This window comes from Bos mutus, chromosome 22 (assembly GCF_027580195.1).
Source record: "Bos mutus isolate GX-2022 chromosome 22, NWIPB_WYAK_1.1, whole genome shotgun sequence".
NCBI lineage: Eukaryota > Metazoa > Chordata > Mammalia > Artiodactyla > Bovidae > Bos > Bos mutus.
In genome coordinates, this window is record NC_091638.1 from 68,423,390 (window position 1) to 68,445,476 (window position 22,087).

General features: G+C 56.1%; 5 protein-coding genes across 8 annotated transcripts; 3 read left to right on the forward strand and 2 right to left on the reverse strand.

Annotated features, from left to right (window-relative positions):
* Nucleotides 1-224: 224 nt before the first annotated feature.
* SYVN1 (synoviolin 1) lies at nt 225-7,551 on the forward strand. 2 transcript variants are annotated; one of them, XM_070360551.1, is made up of 16 exons: nt 225-557; nt 1,393-1,541; nt 1,767-1,859; nt 1,949-2,101; nt 2,229-2,277; nt 2,700-2,803; nt 3,442-3,568; nt 3,663-3,762; nt 3,835-3,900; nt 3,996-4,112; nt 4,207-4,370; nt 4,646-4,774; nt 4,867-5,022; nt 5,104-5,290; nt 6,108-6,259; nt 6,335-7,551. In XM_070360551.1, exons 2-16 carry the CDS (start codon nt 1,410-1,412, stop codon nt 6,439-6,441), a joined length of 1,836 nt encoding a protein of 611 aa, XP_070216652.1. In that variant the 5' UTR covers nt 225-557; nt 1,393-1,409; the 3' UTR covers nt 6,442-7,551. The 2 variants fall into 2 exon arrangements, with proteins under 2 accessions (XP_070216652.1, XP_070216653.1); XM_070360552.1 differs by lacking the exon at nt 225-557 and adding an exon at nt 602-758.
* MRPL49 (mitochondrial ribosomal protein L49) lies at nt 7,459-11,507 on the reverse strand. 2 transcript variants are annotated; one of them, XM_005894062.3, is made up of 4 exons: nt 11,351-11,507; nt 9,855-10,005; nt 8,947-9,071; nt 7,459-8,835 (listed from the first exon to the last, which is right to left on the reverse strand). In XM_005894062.3, exons 1-4 carry the CDS (start codon nt 11,426-11,428, stop codon nt 8,689-8,691), a joined length of 501 nt encoding a protein of 166 aa, XP_005894124.1. In that variant the 5' UTR covers nt 11,429-11,507; the 3' UTR covers nt 7,459-8,688. The 2 variants fall into 2 exon arrangements, with proteins under 2 accessions (XP_005894124.1, XP_005894125.1); XM_005894063.3 differs by having other exon boundaries at nt 9,855-9,999; nt 11,351-11,465.
* A 49-nt stretch (nt 11,508-11,556) lies between these two features.
* Nucleotides 11,557-13,229, forward strand: FAU (FAU ubiquitin like and ribosomal protein S30 fusion). Its single transcript, XM_005894064.3, has 5 exons — nt 11,557-11,695; nt 11,963-12,045; nt 12,138-12,282; nt 12,833-12,888; nt 13,054-13,229. The coding sequence occupies exons 2-5, from the start codon at nt 11,971-11,973 to the stop codon at nt 13,177-13,179; spliced, it is 402 nt and encodes a 133-aa protein (XP_005894126.1). The 5' UTR covers nt 11,557-11,695; nt 11,963-11,970; the 3' UTR covers nt 13,180-13,229.
* A 2,132-nt stretch (nt 13,230-15,361) lies between these two features.
* ZNHIT2 (zinc finger HIT-type containing 2) lies at nt 15,362-17,124 on the forward strand. The gene has a single exon (XM_070360188.1). The coding sequence runs from the start codon at nt 15,889-15,891 to the stop codon at nt 17,086-17,088; it is 1,200 nt and encodes a 399-aa protein (XP_070216289.1). The 5' UTR covers nt 15,362-15,888; the 3' UTR covers nt 17,089-17,124.
* A 154-nt stretch (nt 17,125-17,278) lies between these two features.
* On the reverse strand, nt 17,279-22,005 carry TM7SF2 (transmembrane 7 superfamily member 2). 2 transcript variants are annotated; one of them, XM_005894066.3, is made up of 10 exons: nt 21,759-22,005; nt 21,180-21,376; nt 21,020-21,074; nt 20,474-20,668; nt 20,291-20,394; nt 18,727-18,846; nt 18,469-18,637; nt 18,194-18,274; nt 17,984-18,106; nt 17,279-17,689 (listed from the first exon to the last, which is right to left on the reverse strand). In XM_005894066.3, exons 1-10 carry the CDS (start codon nt 21,808-21,810, stop codon nt 17,529-17,531), a joined length of 1,257 nt encoding a protein of 418 aa, XP_005894128.1. In that variant the 5' UTR covers nt 21,811-22,005; the 3' UTR covers nt 17,279-17,528. The 2 variants fall into 2 exon arrangements, with proteins under 2 accessions (XP_005894128.1, XP_070216288.1); XM_070360187.1 differs by lacking the exons at nt 21,020-21,074; nt 21,180-21,376; nt 21,759-22,005 and adding an exon at nt 20,777-20,972.
* Between the last annotated feature and the right edge of the window lie 82 nt (nt 22,006-22,087).

Here is a 22,087-nt window from a genome sequence, read left to right on the forward strand (position 1 = left end):
CTGCATCCAGTTCTCTGAGAAAGCGCCTAACTTATCAAACTGTTATGAGTCCCCTTGGAATGAGTCTCTAAGACATTCTGTTTATTTCTCTTAGGCCCGTAATGTCTTTCCCTTGCCTACGCAGCCCCTCCGAATGGTACGGCCCGCACGACTTCCCTCCCGCCCTCCTCGCCCTCTGGCAGCTTTGAGAGCCCGAGTCCTCGGCTAAGTTAAGTCCGCTCAGCGGCGGAGACGCTACCATCTGTGCTTAGTAAATGGGGAGACTCTAATCTTCTCCGGGTGCCCCTCTGCCGCTCAGACCACCTCTCGCCTCTCTCATCTGTTGCACGAACAGTAGGCGCGAACCCCACACGGGTGGTGGCACTGCCGTTCCCGGTGCCACCGGCAGCGCGGGCACGGGAACGGGGCGCGTGGTACGACCCACGCCCCGCCCCGCCCCGCCGGAAGTGAGGTGTCTCACCCTCCAAGTTCCGGCTCGCAGGGGGTGGGGAGTGTTGTTAACCGGAGCCGCCTCCGCAGTCGCGGGCATTGAGCGGGCTCGCGGTGCTGGGCTCCTGGTGAGTGGGCCGGGGTCGGGCCGGGGTTGTGGTTGGAGTCGGGACCTGGGCGTTCCCCTTCGAGGCCTCCGGGGTTGATGCGCCCCCTCAGCCCCGCCGCCCGCTGTCGGCCTGTCAGCTGGCGGTAGACTGGCGCCCGCGCGGCCGCTGTCCCGGAGGCCCGGCCCCGCCTGCGACGCTCGCAGCTCCCGGCGCTTACAGGTGCGCGGCGGTGGGGGCGACCCGGCTCCCTATCCGTCCCGCTCCTGCATCCTGACGGTCGGCCGTTTCTCCGGCGCCCCGAGTTGACACTGCCCCAGGGGGTGGGGGGCGCCAGGGTTCCAGGCTGACGTACCCCGCCCCGCTTCCGCGGGGCGCGCGTCAGAGCTGCCCACCCTGACCGAGCTGTCACTGGCGCTGCCCCTGCCCGGCTGCGCCCCCCAGCGCCTTGCCTTCTCCCAGACCAGGCGGCCTGTTCCCGCTTCTGGAGGTTTCTGCATCCCACCCCATCAAAGTCACTTTTAGGGGCAAAGGGAGCAGGTCCCTCCTCCGACTTTGCCGCCTTTCCTCATTCTTCCCTAGAGGCGGCGGTCTGGCAGGCAGCGTGGAAAGAGCCCTAGATTTGAAACAGGACTAACCCAGGCTCCAGGCCTTGCGTCAGTGTGATCACTTAAGCCCTTTGAGTCTTAGCCTTCTACTTTGTAAGATAGAGAAGCATATGTTATTCTTGACGCCATGATGGTGAGGATGAAGTGAGGTTTTCTTTCCTTTCTCCTGTTTATTAACACTGCGTCTCAGGCACGGTGCTAAGCTTGCACGGTATGGGCATCAACAATTCTTTATTTTCCCCTTGCAGGTCCTCAGGCCAGGGCAATGTTCCGAACTGCCGTGATGATGGCGGCCAGCCTGGCGCTGACCGGGGCCGTAGTGGCTCATGCCTACTACCTCAAGCACCAGTTCTACCCCACGGTGGTGTACCTGACCAAGTCCAGTCCCAGCATGGCAGTGAGTTCAGGGCTCAGGGAGGGAGGAACTCCCTGGGAGGCAAGGAGGAGTCTGCTTCAGACAGGGGTGGGGCTAAAGGTCAGGTAGGTAGGACAAAAGTGAAGTAGCTGCCAGACCTAATTTGGAACCAGTTGTGATGGGGATGTGGAGAGGTTTTTGAATGATGAGCCCCGGACAGAACAAGGCAGAAAGTGACCTCAAAACATAGCCTGTCTTCACTCCTAGGTCCTGTATATCCAGGCCTTTGTCCTTGTCTTCCTCTTGGGCAAGGTGATGGGCAAGGTGTTTTTCGGACAGCTGAGGGCAGCAGAGATGGAGGTAAGATGTTCATGGCTCCGAAGGTGAGGGGCAGGGAGCTGGGCAAACAGAATGTCTGAGTTCCATATCCTTCCTTGTTCAACCTCCAGCACCTTCTGGAACGTTCCTGGTATGCTGTCACTGAGACTTGTCTGGCCTTCACCGTCTTTCGGGACGACTTCAGCCCCCGCTTTGTTGCTCTCTTTACTCTCCTTCTCTTCCTCAAGTGTTTTCACTGGCTGGCTGAGGACCGTGTGGACTTTGTGAGTTGGGTCAGGGGATTCTCTGGAGCAGAATGGCTGGAGGGCAGACTCATGGAGTGAGGGCTGGGTTGGGGGTGTGGGGTGAGCCCCAGACTTCCTGACAGGCCCCCTTTCTGCTCTGCCTCAGATGGAACGCAGCCCCAATATCTCCTGGCTCTTTCACTGCCGCATTGTCTGTGAGTGAGATCCACGGGAGTGGAGAGGAGGGAGCTGGAGGGAGAAGAGGCGCCATGAAGGACTGGAACATGAAAAGTCATTAACCATGGAGCATGCCATAGAGCATAGGCTGCCCACTCCACCCACAGCTGTACAGGAAAGATAATTTAGGAAGTTAATTTGCATCATCTCTGCCCTGTTCCACTCCAGGGCTTCTCAACTGCCTGGCCCCTTATTAGCTCTTTGCCTCCTCACCTGGAGCTTGGGCCACCCTTAGGCAGAACCAGAAATCCCAGCGGGCTGGGTTTGGTGGAGTGTGCCCACCTGACTAGATGGCTGGGGCCATGGTGGGCTTGAGGGTGGGAGCTGTCTTGGAGCAGAAAGTGGCTGTCAGGCCCTGGGCTGACCCCACCAACCTCCCATTATGTCCCATTACCAACAGCCCTTATGTTCCTCCTGGGTATCCTGGACTTCCTCTTCGTCAGCCATGCCTATCACAGCATCCTGACCCGAGGGGCCTCTGTGCAGCTGGTGTTTGGCTTTGAGGTAAAACTGGCTTGGGAGGTTGGGAGGACAAGCCTGAGGTGGCACTGCACGTGCCTTGAATCACTTCACAGACCTTTACTGAGCACCTGCTCTGTGGCCAGCCCGTGTGGCCACCAAGGAGCAGCTGTCAGTCAGTCCCAGCCCTGCCCACTACACACTCCTAGAAGAGTGGGCAAAGCCTAGAAAGGCATGTGTGGAGGAGCCCTGACCTGTTGCTCAGGGAAGGCTTCCTGGAAGTTGATGCCAGAGGAGTTGGCTGTTAATGGACAGGAGGAATTAGCTGGATGGACAGCTGGGGAGGCGTGTCTGGTGATGATGGTTCATCTTTGTTGAGTGCTTTCTGTATGCCGGGCCCTGAGCTGAGCACGACCTGCATCTGTTTTAATCAGCAAAGCAACTCTGTTACACAGGAGCAGTTAATTCTGTCATTGACAGACATGCAGACTGAAGTTCAGAGTGGTCTAGTGAGTTGCTGAAAGTCACGTCAGCTAGTGAGTGGAGAAGCGAGGAGGACCCTGGTGGCATCCAGGCCTGTGCTTGTACTGTGGCACTCTGCTGCGCACAGGCCTGGGAATAGCAGAGTTGGGCTGGAGCAAGGGGGCTGCATTCTTATGTTCCCTGCCCCTCCTACCCCCCAGTATGCCATCCTGATGACCATGGTGCTCACCATCTTCATCAAGTATGTGCTACACTCCGTGGACCTCCAGAGCGAAAATCCGTGGGACAACAAGGCTGTGTACATGCTCTACACCGAGCTGTTCACAGGTGAGGAGCCTGGACCTTCCCAACCTGTACCGGTGTCCCCAGCCCTGCCTACCAAGTCCTGTGACCTGCCACTCTCTGTCCCCCTGACGCCCAGGCTTCATCAAGGTCCTGCTGTACATGGCTTTCATGACCATCATGATCAAGGTGCATACGTTCCCTCTCTTCGCCATCCGGCCGATGTACCTGGCCATGAGGTGAGTCTAGCTGGCCCTGCCACACCGTCGACCCCTCCCCGTCTCCCTCCTCTACTGAAACTGTCCTTTCAGGCAGTTCAAGAAAGCTGTGACTGACGCCATCATGTCTCGCCGAGCTATCCGCAACATGAACACACTGTAAGTGGGCCTGTCCCAGCTGTTCGCCCAAGCTCTGCCCCAGGTGCCCTGCCTCCAGCTCTGGTCTTGACATGCCCTTGGCCTGTTCTGACCAGGTATCCAGACGCCACTCCAGAGGAACTGCAGGCGATGGACAATGTCTGCATTATCTGCCGAGAAGAGATGGTGACTGGTGCCAAGAGACTGCCCTGCAACCACATTTTCCATACCAGGTGGGAGAGGCCCAGAGGAGCCTGGGCATCAGGGGTGGCTCTGGGAGGCAGAACCCCAGGGACGTGCCAACCACTGCCTGGTCTTGACCCCCAGCTGCCTGCGCTCCTGGTTCCAGCGGCAGCAGACCTGCCCCACCTGCCGTATGGACGTCCTTCGGGCATCGTTGCCGACCCAGTCACCGCCGCCCCCTGAGCCTGCAGATCAGGGGCCACCACCTGCCCCCCACGCCCCACCACTCCTGCCCCAGCCCCCCAACTGTGAGTGGCCCCTTCATCTGGCCATCCAACACTGTTGGGTACTTGCCCTGGACTGGGAATGGGAAATCTTGAGGTGAAAAAGTCCCTGCCCTCTAGACGGGGTGGGGGGGCCACAAGGGCTGGTCACAGGAAGAGACATAGATGATTGCAGTCACAAGTGATCTGTGCTGAGCTCAGAGAGGGCCTGTGGGGACAGAGGACGTCCAGACCCCCTGCCTGCATCCTGGATCTGTCTCAGTTTGGACCTTTTCTCACCACCGGTCTTCTCTCTGCAGTCCCCCAGGGCCTCCTGCCTCCCTTCCCTCCAGGCATGTTCCCGCTGTGGCCCCCCATGGGCCCCTTCCCGCCTGTCCCACCTCCCCCCGGCTCAGGAGAGGCTGTGGCCCCTCCGTCCACCAGTGCAGGTGAGCCCTTTGGAACCACATCAGCCAGGGGATGGAAGCAAGGGAAGCAGAGGCCCGTCGACACTTGCTGACTTCCTGTTCTTGCTCTTCAGCTGCCCTTTCTCGGCCCAATGGAGCAGCCACAACCACAGCCGCTACTGCCGCCTCTGCCTCAGCACCTGGCCCTGCCTCCTCCCCGGAGGCCAGCCCTGCCCCCGGCTTCCCCTTCCCCCCTCCCTGGATGGGCATGCTGCTGCCTCCGCCCTTTGGTAAGTGGGGCCTCTCCAGGGGTGGTTTGGGGAGGTGGGGGGTGTCAGGCCCAGGCTGAGCCTCTCTCTCTCTCCTTTCAGCCTTCCCCCCCATGCCTGTGCCTCCTGCAGGCTTTGCTGGGCTGACCCCAGAGGAGCTGCGGGCTCTGGAAGGCCATGAGCGACAGCACCTGGAGGCCCGGCTACAGAGCCTGCGCAACATCCACACGCTGCTGGATGCCGCCATGCTACAGATCAACCAGTACCTCACCGTGCTCGCCTCCCTGGGGTACGTCTACACCTGGGGCCAGGGCGGGCAGCGGGGGTGTGGAGCTGCCGAGAGCAGGCCCCCAGCGATGGTTTTCGGCCCTTTTCTCCTGCCACCCGTTGATTCGTGCATCCTACCTGTAGGCACACCCAAAGTGTCAGGGTTCTCAGTGTCTTTTTATCCTGCCCCTGCACAAGGCCTGTCTGGATCTGCGGAGGAGTGGGGTTTATCAAAGAGCTGACCTGAATCTTGTTCCTTTATACTTTCCTAAAGTCAGATTACTCATAATTCCTGGTACTTCAGTTTTATCATGTACACCCTCTTGACACAGGGTGGCACTTTGGGAATCACGGCCCTTGATCTGAGACAGCAGATGAAGTCACCTGGAGCTAGCCTGGCCCAAGTTCAAGTCCCAATCCTATCACTCACTCACTTTGTGACCTTCGTTACCTTATTTGAATAGAGGTGTTCTAATTCCTGTTCGCAGGGAACGTGTACAAAGTGCTTGGTACCCAGCAATGTCAGTACAGACTTGGAGGGGAGCTTGAGTCTGAGACTCGTGTGCTTTGTGGGTTACTCAGTGGACTGTCTTAGTTGGTCTGGAAGGTGCCTGGCACCTCAGATAGGGACTCAGCAGTGTAACTGAACGCGGCCCGAAGTCCCTGCCTGTACGTGGTTTACGGTCTGTGGTACAGAATTTCAAGGAGTCACGCAACACGTGTTCACCGGCGTCCACTGGTGACGTCGGTGCTGGCCTTCACCCTGTGAGGTGCACCGAGTGCAGTCTGTCCAGTCAGGCCAGGACGCCACGCCCTCCTCTCATCCCTTCTCTTCCTAGGCCCCCCCGGCCTGCCACCGCAGCTAACCCCACTGAGGAGACTGCCCCTAGCGCTGTTGCTGCCACCTCTTCCACCAGCATCCCCAGCTCTGAGGCCACCACCCCATCCCCGGGAGCCTCCCCACCAGCCCCTGAACCCGAGAAGCCTTCAGGTAGTTGCGGTCAGCCCCCAGGGAGTGGGCCAGGGGCCTTGTCTGGGTTCCACTCCTGGACCTCTCTGTCCCCAGCTCCTGAGTCAGCGGGCACCGAGGAGCTGCCTGAAGATGGGGAGCCTGATGCAGCGGAGCTGCGCCGCCGCCGCCTACAAAAGCTGGAGTCCCCTGTTGCCCACTGACAACGCCCCAGTCTTGACCTGCCCCCTCTCGAGCAGCCCTCGCTGGGACACGTCCTGCCACCAAGTGCCAGCTCCCTCCCTCCCTGCACCAGGGAGCAGTAAGCCCAGCTCTGAGGCGGAGGAGGTGGCACCCTAGACCAAGTGCAAAGAGGCTGGAGGCCCCAGCTGACCCCAGCCCTTGCAGTCCCCTGGCAGCCATGGGGATTTGGGGTCACTTCCAGGCTGCTTCTCCAACCTTTCAGCCCTGTATTCTGCTGGGCCCATCAAGACAGAAAGGTGCAGCATCTGAGACGCCCTCTGACCCCCCAGTGCCCTTCTGGGAGAAGGGGCAGCCCCTCTGAGTCCCGCTTGTGTGTGGAGTCACGCTGCAGTGCCGAACAGTATTAGCTCCCGTTCCCGAGTGTGGACTCAAGGGGCTGGAGGCAGGCCAGGAACTTGCTCCTGGGCCCGCCCACCAAGACTGGTACCTAACCTCTTTTCCTACCTAAACTCTCCGGAAGCTCTTTGCGGTGGTCTGCTGTGCCCTTTGTGCCCTGTGGCACTTCCATGTCTTACTGGCAACCACACAACTCAGGGAAAGGAGTATCTGGGGGTGGAGGGGCAGGCGATAGCACCGAGGGGCCCTGCTCTGCCCCTCCCCCCCGGGCCCTTTTCTCCCTGTAGTTTAAGGTGAGACTCTGGTCTCACCCAGCAGGCACCGGGCAGCCTCACTCTAGGCTGAGAGCTCGTGTGTCTGATTCTGAACCACTGCAAGCCTCAGAACCTACGGAAAGGCCACTTCTTAACTTGCAGAATTTTTCTTGAGTTTAGAAGAATGGGAGTTATTTCCTTGCTGTCTTCTGGCTTACATTTTGAATTGGAATGCCTGACCCCCAGGAAAGGGAAGCAGGAGTGCTGAGTTCCTCATCTTTCCAGTTTAGAAAGGCTCTGGGCCAGGTAGGGCCCACAGGAGCCAAGGCCTTGCCTGCCCCTGTCTTTTTCCCCTTGGTTTTATGTTACAAGAGTTGCTGGAGACAGTTTCAGATGATTATTTAATTTGTAAATATTGTACAAATTTTAATAGCTTAAATTGTATATACAGCCAAATAAAAACTTGCATTAATGACTGGTGGAACTGGTGTGATAGGATTGGTGTGCCACACTCCCTTTTTCTAAACTCAGGTTGTAGACTTAAGAGTGGCCTGGAATCTGTGGGTTTATTTATACAAAGCAGTACTGTCCCTGGGCAGTGTTGAATTATTAAGGTCTTCGGAAGATAAACCCATTTTACATATGAAAAAACTGAACCCCAGAGAGGGTAACTACCTTGCCTGAGGTCAGAGCAAGTAGGGGAGCCATGCTTTGAACCCTGTCTTGAGGCAGCCTGATGCTGAGGTGGGGGTGGATCTCAGGTCTCCTGCCTTTAGGACTCCCAAGGTGAGGCAAGTGTGAAGGTTCCTTGGCTGGGGCAGGATAGGACGATAGGGACAAAAGGTCAGTATCTTCCTGCCTGAGTATTGTCCAGCCTTGATACCAGGTCAGCAACCTGGGAGGGATGGCCGTGGGCTGCGCCAGGAACTCTCAAGGAGCCCTGCAGGCCAGCTAATCACTTAGATTCCTGGAGCTAGAAACCCAGTCAGGTCCAACTCTAATACAGAATGAGAAGGAGGCCACTTTTTACCTCTCCATGGGTAAAAGGAATGAGCCCAGGGTCTGACGTGCATGGCACTTGGAAATGAAGACCTCCAGGATCTGTGTCTAAGTCATCCTGGGTTCTCTAGCCTCTACCAAGCCAGATCTGACCTAGAAGAAGGGCTCAAGGATTTTTTTGCAGCAGTGAAGGTCTGTGGGCCAAGGAAGAAATGTGCCCAATGGGTGTGCCCTGGGCTACCCTCCGGTCAACCAGGCTGGGCTATTGCTTTCGAGAGAGGGGCAGTTAACAACCTCTAAAGCTTGAGTAGCTCAAGTCAAGGAGCTCCAATGAAGGGAGAACAGGATCACGCCAAAGTGGGGCAGGGAGGCAATTAACACTCCCCTCAAGCTTGGCTGTTTCTGGTGTGTCTCCAATGTTAGACAGCCCTCCCCCAGTGCTGGCACCCATACCGAGTCCCATTTCCTCCTTTATGCATGCAAGGCCTGCTCCAAAAGCCCTCAGCCCTGGTCTCTGTACCCCCTCTTTCCTTGTTGCTCCAACAGCCTCCCTCCTCCTGGGATCCCCAGGACTGCAGTCTGAGGGGCACACTATCATGGAGGCTGCTCAGCTGGGCATCAGAAGCCCTTCTCCAGGAGCCAGGCTTTGAGCTGCTGATCAAAGTAGCCCTTGATCCGAAGGGTACCGGTCACCTCATTGACCTGGGTGATAGGTGTCTTCCCCAGCAGTGGGCTCAGAAAATCTTCCACATCCTTCTGCAGGGCCTAGGGGAAGATGACGGATCAGGCCTGATCAGGAGACCCTTCCCTCCAGAGGCTCCTGTCCCTTCAGCCCTGAAAGGTCAGAATTGGACCCTGACCTACCCACCCACTTACCCAAATGTCCCCCTCCACCTTCCGGATCACAGTCATCTGACGGTTTCCATGCGTGATGTCCCTGTAGACTGGGATGTTGTGCATCCGAGAGCGCCGCACAAAGTAGGGCAGGTTGGGTGGGGGGTCTGTGACAGAGAGGGACAGGGATAAGTCAAATGTCCTCAGACTTCCTCTCACCTCGCCTTTCTCCCCCATGTGTAGAGGGTCAGTGAACACAAGGGCAAAGCCACCTCCAGGCTTCAGATCAGGAGACCCGCTCTTTCCGTAAGTTTGGTGCCAGGACCAGCTTGTTCACGCTGGTACCTCAAGGCCCAGCACAGGCCCAGCAACAGCAGGTGCTGAAGAAGAAATGAAGTCGGGGCTATGCCTCCCTGGATCTTTGGGTCCCCCTCTGGAGCCAATCGTTGCCCTTCTCCACTAGGTCAGGGAGGCTAAATTCAATCTGGCACAAAGGGATGGCCATTTACAAGAACTGAATACCTAGCACAGACCGAGCTCTGCACAATCCACTTTAATGTGCTGAGCAGATGATCTCTATTTTGCTGAAACTAAGGTTGGGAGAAGCTAAGCAACTAGATAATACTGGAAATGCATGGCAAAACCAAACCTGGACACAGCTGCCCAACTCCCAAGCCATGTCTCAATTATGGCCGGGGTGGAAGTTTTTGGATCATCTCTCTATGCTTCACTTTTCCCACATGAGAAGACCTCACCCCAATAGTGTGAATGGATGGGTCCTACTAAAACAGGTATCCAATCCCCAGCTCTTCGTTGAACCTAAGATGCTAGCTCTAAGTGATCTCAATGTAACCCTCTGGGGAGTTGAGAGCCTGGGCCAGGGCAGAGAGACCACTAGGGAGGGAGATGTTTCCCTGCAGCCTTCAGGCTATCCCCATCACCCAGCTCACCTCTAGGGGGCTGCCAACCACAAGGAGTTGGATAATGTTCGTGCTTTGGGGGCTTTGGGATGCTGGTGGGGGGTAACAGGCGCTCCACAAAACGGTATTCATCCACAGACTCCAGGAAGCGGGGGTAATCAGGAGTCCCCTGGGTCTGGCTCTGAGACAAAAAAAAAAAAATCCATCAGCTGGCAGAACTTCAGTTAAGTAGAAAAAGGAAACATTACAGGCAAAAAGAATAGCATAAATAAAAGGCTGGAGTTTAACTAGTATAAGTAAAAGGCCGCTCACTGCGCTGCCACCCCTTTCCTGGGGGTCAGGAGGTAGGAAAGCACCAGACTTGAGTCTGCCAGGCTGCAGGGTACAAGTCTGAGGGTACAGGGTTACCCTCAGGGTACAAGGCTGAGGATATGATGGTTAGCGCCATGGACTCAATAGACAAACTCCGGGAGATAGTGAAGGACGGGCACAGCAAAGCCTGGTGTGTGCTGCAGTCCACGGGGGACACGACTTAGTGACTGAACAACAAAGGGTACCAGTCAGGAACTCAGAAGGGCCTGCCTCTCAGGATTTTTGTGGGACTCAAATGAGAAGTGTGTGTATACCTCTGGAAAGACGAGTAACCCTAGGTCTGACCAATCCGGCATTTTTCAATATTTTAGTTTCCTCTGAAGATTCTACTGAAATATTCTACCTCTGGGTTAGGGACTGGGTTAGCAATCGTGATAATTTCCCACTCACTCTCATCTGAAGTGACCTTCCCTCACCTGGAACATTTCACGCTCAAATTCATATGGACATAACCAAGCACTAAGTGCTTATGGGTACTGTTTTCACTTAATTCTTTTAATTCGACATGTTAGGGGTTTTACTACCTCCTTTGTACATCCAAGACAGATAAAGACATTAGCAAACAATATACCTAAGGTCACATTACAGTCTGTCCTTCCATACTTCTCCCAACAGAAAGCCCAGGTTCCCAGGGTTACAATGAGAATGAAAAGATGAAGCGGCCTATATATCTTGAGTCTTAGGTTCCCAAAAGCGTCGCCAATGATGTGGGGCCAATCCTCACCCTTTGGAACGGCTTCTTCAAAAAAAAAAAAAAGGAGGCAGCCAAAAAAAGAAAAAACTAGAGAGCGAGTTGTGCTGATTAACTCAAGTTGTCCTGTTAATTAACTCAAGTTGTCCTCCAATCATATTTCAATTCTGTTAATTAACTCAAGTTGTCCTCCAATCATATTTCACCTGTTAATTTAATTAACTCAAGTTGTCCTCCAATCATATTTCAATCCTGTTAATTTAATTAACTCAAGTTGTCCTCCGATCATATTTCAAGCCCCACGTTCGGAAACGCGCTCCAGGCCCTGCAACCTTCTCTGTCAATCTTGTATCTGAGCTCCAGAAAAGTGCCCCCTAGGGAAGGCGCAGTTTTTAGATTATAAGGCACACAGTGAGCCTCACACCTAGCCCTCTGCCCCCAGCTCCAGGATCAGCTCTCTCACCAGTCGCCGTAATCCGCAGCCCGGCGGGACACCGGTTCTCCAGCCCCGCAGCACAAACCGAAACGTAGCCGCCGCCATCTTGAACTGTCCCCCAACCAGCTTTCTGCGCGCGCAATCAGCCTGGTCCCGCCCCTTTCTGTTCGCCCCGCCCAGGACCGAGAAGGCGCCTGCGCAATCATAAAGAGGCGGAGCCAGAACGGCTTCGGGCGGTACAAATATCGGAGGCGTTGGCGGTCGCTCCTCAGTGACGTCGCACGCAGCAGGCGGAGAGGACGTGCGTTTCCTAGCTCCTTCCTCTTTCTCGACTCCATCTTCGCGGTAGTGGCAGCTGTGTCCGCGATCTAGGTAAGAGTTGGGCTACGGGTGGATCGGAAGGACTTAATAGCAGATTGGCCTCGAGGTTAGAAGACGCGGAAAAAACAGGGAACGAGGGACTGTTCTTGGGGCTGATTCCCGTCGATCCTCCCTGGCAATTCGGGCCTTACCCACGTGAGACCCCGAGACCACCTACTTCCCTGCGCAGTCATCCCCGGCCGCCCACCCATTTACCGATCCTCGGCTCTCCCAGAGTATTTATTCTCTTAGAAACCACCCTCCCTATCTTTTTTTCAGTCGCCAACATGCAGCTTTTTGTCCGCGCCCAGGAGCTACGCACTCTCGAGGTGACCGGCCAGGAGACGGTCGCCCAAATCAAGGTAAGACTCCCTGGTGCCGTCTGGTTTTTTTTGTGTGTATGTTCTTCATCCTCGCTCCTTGCGGGAACGCTGAACCTTGTTTTTCTCCATAGGCTCATGTAGCTTCGTTGGAGGGCATCGCTCCAGAAGATCAAGTCCTGCTCCTGGCTGGCACGCCCCTAGAGGATGAGGCTACTCTGGGCCAGTGTGGGGTGGAGGCTCTGAGCACTCTGGAAGTAGCCGGCCGCATGCTTGGAGGTGAGTTGGGGAGGACTGTATTTTGAACCGCTTGTAATCTTTTGGGTGTAGAGTGTGTCCTCAATCCAAGGTGGTTCTTCCTGTTTACCTCCCTCAGAAGGAACTTCTGAGCGGTCCACGGGAGACTGAGCCAGAGTGTAGTTCTGTTTCAGTCACTTACCAGATAGACTCTTGTCTGTGTCTTAGTTTTCTCGCTAAAACTGGGTCGTCAGACCAGATCACCAAAGGGCTCTTTGTCATTCAGTTGCTAAATGTGTTCTTCTTTTTGCGACCCCATGAACTGTATGTAGCACACTAGGCTTCCCCATCCTTCACTATCTCCCGAAGCTTCCTTAGGTCTTGTTTAAAGTCAGGAGCTAGAAAATTCTGAAGTGACACCCCAGAATGTACCAGACTAGACGTTCTTGGTCAGAGCTCAAATCGCTATGACTTTGTTTTCATTTTCTCTTGGGCCCATCTTGCCTTTAAAACCTTAAGTTGAGGGAGAAAGGATTTTGCTCCGTGGTGCCGCCTTGTTCTAACTGCTTGCTGTCCTCCTTTCCCACTACAGGTAAAGTCCATGGTTCCCTGGCCCGTGCTGGGAAAGTGAGAGGTCAGACTCCCAAGGTAAGTGAGAGTATTGGTGGTGGTGTTTGGATTTTGTTTTTTTCTGGCACAGCTAAGCCAAAAGCCTGGGCTCTTGCCCTGTTCGGTTTCTTTGTTATTGGCAATGAGCCAGAAGGAAGGCCTAGAAGAGGCAACCCAGGTCTGATCATCCCTCCCTTTTCCCAGGTGGCCAAGCAAGAGAAGAAGAAGAAGAAGACGGGCAGGGCCAAGAGGCGTATGCAGTACAACCGGCGCTTTGTCAATGTTGTGCCCACCTTTGGCAAGAAGAAGGGCCCTAATGCTAACTCCTAAGTCCTCTGTAATCTTGGCTTTCTCTAATAAAGCCACTTAACCCAGTCGTACCATCGTTTCATCTTCATTTGCGGGGCCTGAGGGAATGATGTGGTTTCTAGGGCTAGTGGTATGAACAGGCCTCACTTTGGTTTCCTGGCATTATGGACTCAGTGACTGGACGGGAGTAGAAGAATGGTAAACATGTTTTTAAAAAACTTCCTGTGAAAATTGGTAACCACAGAGACCAGCCCTTGGGGGAATAGCAGTCTAGTGTTTCTCTGCACTGGGAATAGGTGTGGCCTTCCTGGAGTCCAGGTCAGGAATCTGGTCTACCCCAGCTTTAGAAAGTCTTGTCTGATCACATTGGCACTGCAGTGATCATTTGTTGTGATTTCCTGCCTGGCCTTGCTAACCTAATCATAGACGTCACAGGTGAGGTTGCTTGGTTGATGGGCTCAGTGCTCCCAGAAGTGGAGTTATCTGGAGCTGATTAAAGTTTCCTAGAAACACATGCATATACATTGATTGATTCTGCTAAGGTTTTCGAACCTCATGGTTCTTGGGATACAGCATACTATGGGGTAAAGACCTTGGGCTCCAGACTGTCTTGAGTCTGGATCCTTGTTCCATTTATTCACTGACTGGCTTGCTTTTTTTTTTTTTTTTAACTGTGTTGTGCAGCTTACAGGGTTCTGGTTTCACAACCAGGGCTTGAATCCAGGCCCGGCAATGGAAGCACTGAGTCCTAACCACTGGGCTGCCAGAGAAGTCCACTGCTGCCATCTCCCAGATCCGTGTAGCTCAATGGGGAACTTTGGTTGCACCATCAGGGATCTAGTTCCCTGACCAAGGATTGAACCTGAGCCCCCTGCATGGGAGTGTTGAGTCTTAACCACTGGACCACCAGGGAAGTCCTTGCCATGGTCTCTTGAGAGTTGCTTTTGAGGATTAAAGGATATAAAGTGTTTATATCAGCTCCTGCCATCTAGAAAAGTACACAAATGTACTGGCTATTTTTGTCTTTTATAGTGAGCTTTCTAGAAAGACACTGGCCCCATCTCTTTTAGGAGTTTAGTTTCTTGTGAGGAAAGCAAGAAAACTAGTTAAAAGTGTTAACTAGTTACAAGAAAGTAAGCAGGATGCTGTAATGAAAGAGGAAGTGAGTGGTGGACAGACAACTACCCTAGGAAGGTCTCTGAGGATGGGATATATGAGACCTTAAACAGGAAATGATTAAGTGGTGAGATGGTGAATTGCAGCCAGGAGAACTCTGGCGGTGTGGAGCAGATCCTGCAGGGTCTTGTCAGATGTGGAGAGGAGTGTGGTTTCAGTCCAAGTGCAGACCAGGGTTTTAAAGTAGGGCCTGCTGGGATATGACTTGTAATCTACTTTCTCTGGCTGACTTCTGGAGGGCTGGCAAAAGGAAACTGGTTAGGCTGGTGTCGTCTAATTGAAGAACAAGAAGCTTAGACCACCAGGGGTAGTGTGGGTGTGTGTGTACTGTTGCTCAGTTATGTCCGACTGCAACCCCATGGACTGTAGCCTGCCAGACTCCTCTGTCCATAAGAGTTTTCCAGGCAAGAATACTGGAGTGGGTTATTTCCTCCTCCAGGGGATCTTCCTGACCCGAGGATTGAAGCCCTGTCTCTTGCGTCTCCTGCATTGGCAGGCAGATTCTTTACCACTAGCAACACCTGGGAACCCACTTCCCTGGTGGCTCAGATGGTAAAGCGTCTGCCTGGAATGCGGGAGACCTGGGTTCTAATCCCTGGGTCGGGAAGATTCCCTGGAGAAAGAAATGGCAACCCACTCCAGTACTCTTGCCTGAAAAATCTCAGCGACACCTGGGACGGGGGGATGCAAAAATGAACAGACTCTTCAAATCCTTCCAGATCTTGGTAGGGAAATAGATGATCCATATTGAGATAAAAACAAGGTATTTTAAAGGTAGAACTGACTAGTTGTGGGACTGGATATGAGTAAGTTGAGGCAGGCACCAAAGAACCAGAGCTCTCATGGGTGCCATAAATCGAGGCTTAATAGCTTTGGGCACAGTTGGTGAGTCATCATCCCCAGTCTACCACAGACTCAGTTCCATTAGGACAGGTACCCCATCTCATTTTGCTTTTCGGTGTATTTTCTTTGGAAGTCAGGGAGGAGCTCAAAAATTTTAATGTTGCTTCCTCAAGAGGGGAAATGCCCCCAACACACCCTGTCTAGGCTAAGTACCCCTCCTTGGTCTTCCTTTCACTCTCCTTCCATTCTTCCCTAGTAGAATGGTTGCCCCTCCAGCGCAGAGACGCCTCATCTCCCATCGACTTGGCACAGTTAGTGGCCTAGAGTAGGTCAGTTCAGTTCAGTTCAGTCGCTCAGTCGTGTCCGACTCTGCGACCCCATGGACAGCAGCACGTGAGGCTTCAAGTTTAGTCAAGATTGGGTTTTGCCAAAGCGCTTTATGATGCTAAAAGCAACCACTAGGGGGCGGGCTGGTACCGACCGAGCTCCCACCGCTCAGGGCGGGGCTACCTCACCGACGGCTCCTGAGCCGTATGTCGGGTCATGTGGGGGGGCGTGGCTTGACCTCCGAATGCGGCCGGAAACTGCAGAGAACCGCTTTGATGAAGCGCTCCGTCGGCCCGGCAAAGAGGCGGAAGTAGCCGAGAAGCGCCGGAAACTTCCGACCTGCGGCGCGTGTGTGTTCCTTGGTGGTGTGTTGCGCCAGTTGCCATGGAGCCGGCCGGGCCGTGTGGTTTCTGCCCCACTGGGGAGGCCCAGCCGGCTCGCTACACCTGCCCTCGCTGTAACGTGCCCTACTGCTCGCTGCGCTGCTACCGGGCGCATGGCAGCTGCGCCGAAGAATTCTACCGTGACCAGGTGCTGGGAGAACTTCGCGGTCGTAGCGCCTCGCCCAGCCGCCTGGCCACCGCCCTGCGCCGGCTGCGTCAGCAACGTGAGACCGAGGATGAGCCCGGGGACGCAGGCCTCAGGCCTGGCCCGGCTCCCGGCGGCCTCTCAGGACTCTGGGAGCGGCTGGCCCCGGCCGAGAAGGTGGCCTTCGAGCGGCTGCTGAGCCGAGGCGAGGCCGGGCGGCTGCTGCCTCCGTGGCGGCCATGGTGGTGGGGTCGCGGGGTCGGGCCGCGGCTTCTGGAGGAGCTGGGTGATGCCCCAAGCGGTGATGCCGAGGAACTGCAGCCCTCCCCGGCGAGGATGCCGCCGGAACCCGTGAGGGATGAGCCCGCGGCCGTCGAGCAGGTTCTTGGAGACCTCCCCGGGGCCTGCCCTCCCGCCGTGCCCACCCGGATCCCCGCGCTGGCCAGCCTGAGCAGGGGCCGGACTTCGCCGCTCGTGCGCTTCCAGCTGCCCAACGTGCTGTTTGCCTACGCACACACTCTGGCCTTGTATCACGGCGGCGACGAGGCGCTGCTCTCGGACTTCTGTGCCACACTGCTCGGCGTTTCCGGAGCCCTGGGCGCCCAGCAGGTCTTCGCCTCTGCCGAGGAAGCCCTGCAGGCCGCAGCCCATGTGCTGGAAGCAGGCGAGCATCCCCCCGGACCTCTGGGCACACGGGGTGCCATGCGCGAGGCCGCCCGCATCCTGCTGGGTGAGGGCCCGGCCAACCAGAAAAGCTACACGCTGGCAGCGCTGGGGGACCTGGCGCAGACCCTGGGCCGGGCCCGGAAACAAGCTGTGGCCCCCGAAGAACGAGATCGCCTCTACCGAGCCCGAAAGAAATGCCAGTTCCTTCTGTCTTGGACCAACGAAAATGAGGACGCCCTCACACCCCTGGCTTTAGACTGTGCCACGGCCCACCGAGCTCACACTGTGGCGGCCGAGGAGGTGGCAGCCCTCACGGGGGAGCTGGAGCAGCTTTGGGGAGGCCCCCTGCCACCTGCCCGGAGGACTCTCATTGAGGAGCTCCCCGGCTGAACCCTTTGTCATTAATAAAAAGCTGTGACCGCTCTGCCCTGTCGCCAGTGCCCATTTCTGAGTGGTGGTTCTTGTGCCACCGTCCCCCAGACTCTTGGGCCCACAAACTACCTGTCAGCTTCTCCTTGACTGGGGCTGACCCAGCCAGTCTTTAAACAGCCTGGCCCCAGAAAGGGAGAGAAGCAGCACCAAGGATTCCAGCTGTTTATCTAAGGAGGAAGAGCAGCACACCCCCCCTACACACACACACTCCATTTGGGAGCACTGGCTTCGTTTCCCCCTTGCTCCGGCCACCTGTCAGGCTGTTTATCCCAGTGTTTTGGAGCTCAGGGCAGGGTAGGGTACAGGCCCTTGTGTCCCGGGCGCGTCCGGGCTCCTGGTGCCCAGTGTGCCGTCAGCCGGGCTGGCACGTGCCCCGACCTGGGGTGTCTGGCGCTGCTTCAGTAGACGTAGGGCACGATTCGGTAGGGCACACGCCGGCAGTACTCGTGCCAGGCCAGGCCGTACTTCTGCCGACACTGCCTCTCATCCCGGTCCTCACGGTGCACCAGCAGCGCGGTGAAGTAGAGGAAGTAGAAGTAGGGCAGCAGGTGGAACACCCCTGTGGGGAAGGGGGTTTTCTGACCACTCAGCCAGCCTACCGGTTCACAAACGTTTCCGCTGCTAATGGCCCACGGGGGCATCAGCTCAATGCTGAAAGGGCCAAAGTCTGCAGGGAGAGCTGGCATGCTAGGCTGTTTCAGAGGTCTGCCCACCACAGCCTGAGTGCATCCCCAGCTTCCTGATTACTCCCTCCACTGGGGTGCAACCTTGTTGTCCATTCTGCACCCAGACTGGGCATCCTCTACCTTGGCCCCCCCACACACACACCTGTAGCCCCTCTCAAATCACTCACCACACGGCAAGGACCAGGCCAGAGCCATGATGAGGTCTCCTAGGTAGTTGGGATGGCGGACCATACCCCACCACCCGGACACCAGCAGCCGTCGCCCTGTGGCTGTAGAGATGGTCTCAAGGTCTGGAGAAAGACACATAGCGGGATGGGGGGACCCTTGGAAATCCAGCTGCCCCATCTCACTCATGGCACCCAAGAAACCCAGCTCACCAGCCACTCTGGGATCAGAAGGATTCTTTCGGAAGGTGTTTTTCTGAGAATTGGCTCCACGGAAGATGTAGTAACCAACAGCTGGGGGAAAGCATGAGCAGGTGGTCAGGGGCCTTCCATCTGACCCTGACCAACTACCCACAGCCTAGACTCAGTCTGCCAGGAGACCGAGGACCCAGCCCTTAGCTTTAAAGAAGCATGTGAGGCTTAGCACCTACCCAGGGGGTGCTCGATAAATAATGAAAGGGGAAGGGGAATGCTCCTTCCCCACTGACCATTGATGAGGCAGATGAATGAGGCCAGGGGCCACCCCAGAGGCTGTGGGTGATACAGCAGGAACTGGGCCTGCAGGCTGTAGGTGAAGGGTACCCAGGCGAGGTCCCCAAAGGCCAGCATGAAGCCAAACCCGTCATGGATGATGTCCATGGTGGTCAGGACTGCCTCCTGCAGGGACAGGACCCAGACACACTGGCTTAGTCCCCGCAAAGTCCTCAGGCACCCTCCCCTGCCTCCTCGGCCCCGTCCTGCCTCACCTCGTACCAAAGGGCATCACCCACGTACAGTAGCTGGAAGCCATTGACCAGCCACATGGCCAGCGAGGGACTCCCCCGAAGTTCTGCTTCCTGTATCAGCAACGCCAGGTTGATGAGGACCTGGGGGTTAGGCAGAGGGTGAGACAGGGCAGTCCGTCCCCAGTCCACTTCTGCAAAGGTGACAGAGCTGGAAAGGCAGCGACCAGCCTGTCCCCTGTCTCAGCTCTCCGTCGCTGACTCTCCAGGCCTGTGTTGAGTGGCTCCAGCCATGTCCCCAGGGGCAGAGAGACTGCATTTGTCCGCCTCCTGACCTGTTTTCAGTATTCCCTTTGGGAGAGCAGCATAGGGAGCAACTGGACACTGCAGGCTTGAGAGTTAAATCAGACCTGGTTTTGAATCTCAGCTTTGCCTCCTGGGCAAGCTGCTCACCCTCTCTAAGGCTCACCCTCCTTTCCTGCCTCCACATAGAAAATGGAGATAATCATGGACCTAATGTGTGTGCAGTGCTCAGCATGTGTGTTTGGCCATAGGAAGTGCTCAGTAATGACTGCTGCTGCTGCTGCTAAGTCGCTTCAGTCGTGTCCGACTCTGTGCGACCCCATAGACGGCAGCCCATCAGGCTCCTCTGTCCCTGGGATTCTCCAGGCAAGAATACTGGAGTGGGTTGCCATTTCCTTCTCCAATGCATGAAAGTGAAAAGTGAAAGTGAAGTCGCTCAGTCATGTCCGACTCTTAGCAACCCCATGGATTGCAGCCTACCAGGCTCCTCCGTCCATGGGATTTTCCAGGCAAGAGTACTGGAGTGGGGTGCCATTGCCTTCTCCGTAGTAATGACTAGCTGGCATCGAATCTGTACTGAGCGTCCCCATTCAGGTAGCACTGGGCTTGGTGCTGTCAGTCAGGCTACCAATTCTAATCCTCACCATAATCTTGGGAGGAAGCTCTTACTCCATTTCACACATGAAGAAATAGCCTCGAAGGCCAGGATCCAGGCCCCTGATGGGCACTCAGCATTCCTCCCGCCTCTGGATGAAGCAGTTTCCAGGGTGACGGGGACCTTGCCCAAGACACGCTTCAGGAAATCGTGACCACAGACCAGTATGCGTGATTATAAACAAAAAACACAGTTGGCTGTTGTCAGGGCCACCAACGATGGATAGGTTCCTAAGTCCACTGATGAGTTTGAAGTTCTGCACCGTTCTGACCTCTAGCAGCACAGAATCATCTCTTCAAAATAGATTTTGCACTTGACAGCTTTATTTAAAATTGTCTCTCCTAATTCCCTCTGTGCTTTTTCCTCATCCCCTGACATGTGACACATTTTATTCCTATTAGAATGTAGGCTTCATGAAGACAGACTTTTTTTCTTTCTTCCCTGTAACTATCTTTTTGTTTTGTCTCCCAGTACCTGGAGCAGTGCTTAGAGCACATGATGAACTCAACAAATATTTGTGGAATGATTAACGACATGTCAGCACAATTTTGGCCCTGCCCTGCCCAGGCACTGCTCACCCATCCCACCCCTCCCCCTGGTTGGAGGCCCACTTAGCCATGCCCAGCATACCCAGCCGATGAGGCCAGGCCGCAGTTCGCAGAAATATTTGAAGTCAAAGGAACAGATGCGCGGGTTGAGCTCCCGTCCCAGGAAAAAGTCGTAAATGAGATTGCCTGGAGAATAATGGAGGGTGAAGGTGCAAGCCAGCACCCCCGTCTGCCTCTATCCTTCCCCGACTGGGTCTCCTCTCACCTGAGTTCCCTCCAGGTGCCAGGGCCGAGGCAGGGGCTAGCAGAGCCTTCAGATACAGAAGGAGGCTGAAGATGAAGGCGGTGAGGGTGGCCGCAAACGCCAAGGGCAAGAGCATTTCCGGGAGCGCGCTCAGGGGCAGCCCGGCTGACACCCCCAGGCCCACCAAGAGGGCTGTCAGCACCAGGGCCTGGAAGCCTGAACCGCAACACATGGTGAGTCCTGGGACTGAGACCCTCCACCTCCGCCGCCCCCACCCCTAAACACACACACACACACAGCCTAAAGCCCAGGGAGGTTGCAGACCTAGCCAGTAATCTGACGCTTTGGCTCTTGGAGGGTCACCCCAGCCACTTCTCTGAGTGCTAGGAATGGAGGAAGGAGGCGTGTGGAGAGAACCAATGAAACCCCCTATGTCTGTCCTGGGTGTAAAAGAGGAGCAAAATAAGAGTTTGGGGTCGCGGGCGCATCTCCATGACCTTCCCATTGGGCCTGGGGCTCCACCCCCCAAACCCGCAGCTCCACTCAAGGACCTAGACCCCCAGGCACCGTTAATGGGGTAGCGCAGTCGACTCTTGTCCTTCAATTCCTGCCCCTCAGCCACCTGCGGGCACAAAGCGGTTCTGATAAGGGTTGAGGGGGTCCTTCCTTCTCGCCGAGCCCCTGCCCTCCGCCGCCTCCCCCGCGCGTTCGCGAGCAGAGGCCACACCTTACGCGCCGGCAAGAGGTAGAGCGCCGCCTGCAGGCCGAGCCAGGTGAGACAGAGCAACAGCGCCCACGGGCTCCACAGCTCCTCCAGTCCCGGCAGGTAGGGGGGTGGGCCCAGGAGGCGCGCCGGGCCCGAGCGGGCCACCAGTAGCAGGTGGAACATAGTGACCGGGAGCAGCAGCATCAGCGCCGCGGCGCCTGGGGAACGGAGCGATCGCGTCCGGGGGTCCGCTCTCCGGCTCTCCCTGACCCCCACAGGCACCCTTTCGTATCCAGGGCTCCCTTGGCATTCCCATTGCCCTCTTCCATATCCGGTTCTCAGCCCTTGGTCCCGTTCTCTGACTTCTATCTTGCTTCTCTAGAGGACTCCGCTCCTATTTCCTCTAGTCCTCCCAGTCCTCCACTGCACAAATCCCCAGCTCTGCAGCCCCTTCTCCCGACACTCCCCTGCAAACCCCTAGATCCCACTGCCCCCCGATACCCCGCAAAGTCTTTCACCCTCAGATCCCTGTTCACAGCTCAACCCTCCAGTTCTCCCTGTAAGTCTCAGGCCTTAAGTACCCCCTCTCTGCCCCATTACCCAAGGGTCCTCCGAATTCCAGCGGGGCCCGAGAGCCCTGAGGAGGGGCCATGGTCTCCGCTGTGCTGGGGGCTGGAACCTCTCAAACGTCTGTCAAGGAAACACAGCCCACCCCATCCCCCAGGAGATGGGCTCACTGCCGAGGAGGACGGAGCCCAGCTGGGCTTGCACCTGTCTGGGCAGCAGACAGCGACCGCTTTTGTCCCGAGGTCTTTAAATGGACCCGCCCCCGGCCCATGCTGGGCCCAGCGGGTCAGCCAATCGGCTCTCGGGGGCGAGACCAACGTGAGCACCTCCAAAGCCGCCTCTGCAGTCTCAGGCAGGCTCAC

Excerpts from the sequence above, each read along its gene's own strand:
- SYVN1 (XM_070360551.1), top strand. The coding sequence starts at position 1,410 with ATGTTCCGAACTGCCGTGATGATGGCGGCCAGCCTGGCGCTGACCGGG. Across the intron at positions 4,113-4,206 it reads AACCACATTTTCCATACCAG|CTGCCTGCGCTCCTGGTTCC; the intron begins GTGGGAGAGGCC and ends CTTGACCCCCAG. Across the intron at positions 6,260-6,334 it reads TGAACCCGAGAAGCCTTCAG|CTCCTGAGTCAGCGGGCACC; the intron begins GTAGTTGCGGTC and ends CTCTGTCCCCAG.
- MRPL49 (XM_005894062.3), bottom strand. The coding sequence starts at position 11,428 with ATGGCGGCGGCTACGTTTCGGTTTGTGCTGCGGGGCTGGAGAACCGGT. Across the intron at positions 10,006-11,350 it reads GCTGCGGATTACGGCGACTG|AGCCAGACCCAGGGGACTCC; the intron begins GTGAGAGAGCTG and ends TTTTTGTCTCAG. Across the intron at positions 9,072-9,854 it reads TGGTTGGCAGCCCCCTAGAG|ACCCCCCACCCAACCTGCCC; the intron begins GTGAGCTGGGTG and ends TCTCTGTCACAG.
- FAU (XM_005894064.3), top strand. The coding sequence starts at position 11,971 with ATGCAGCTTTTTGTCCGCGCCCAGGAGCTACGCACTCTCGAGGTGACC. Across the intron at positions 12,046-12,137 it reads AGACGGTCGCCCAAATCAAG|GCTCATGTAGCTTCGTTGGA; the intron begins GTAAGACTCCCT and ends TTTTCTCCATAG. Across the intron at positions 12,283-12,832 it reads AGCCGGCCGCATGCTTGGAG|GTAAAGTCCATGGTTCCCTG; the intron begins GTGAGTTGGGGA and ends TTCCCACTACAG.
- ZNHIT2 (XM_070360188.1), top strand. The coding sequence starts at position 15,889 with ATGGAGCCGGCCGGGCCGTGTGGTTTCTGCCCCACTGGGGAGGCCCAG.
- TM7SF2 (XM_005894066.3), bottom strand. The coding sequence starts at position 21,810 with ATGGCCCCTCCTCAGGGCTCTCGGGCCCCGCTGGAATTCGGAGGACCC. Across the intron at positions 20,669-21,019 it reads ACTGCGCTACCCCATTAACG|GCTTCCAGGCCCTGGTGCTG; the intron begins GTGCCTGGGGGT and ends GTTGCGGTTCAG. Across the intron at positions 18,638-18,726 it reads GTGATGCCCTTTGGTACGAG|GAGGCAGTCCTGACCACCAT; the intron begins GTGAGGCAGGAC and ends CTGTCCCTGCAG.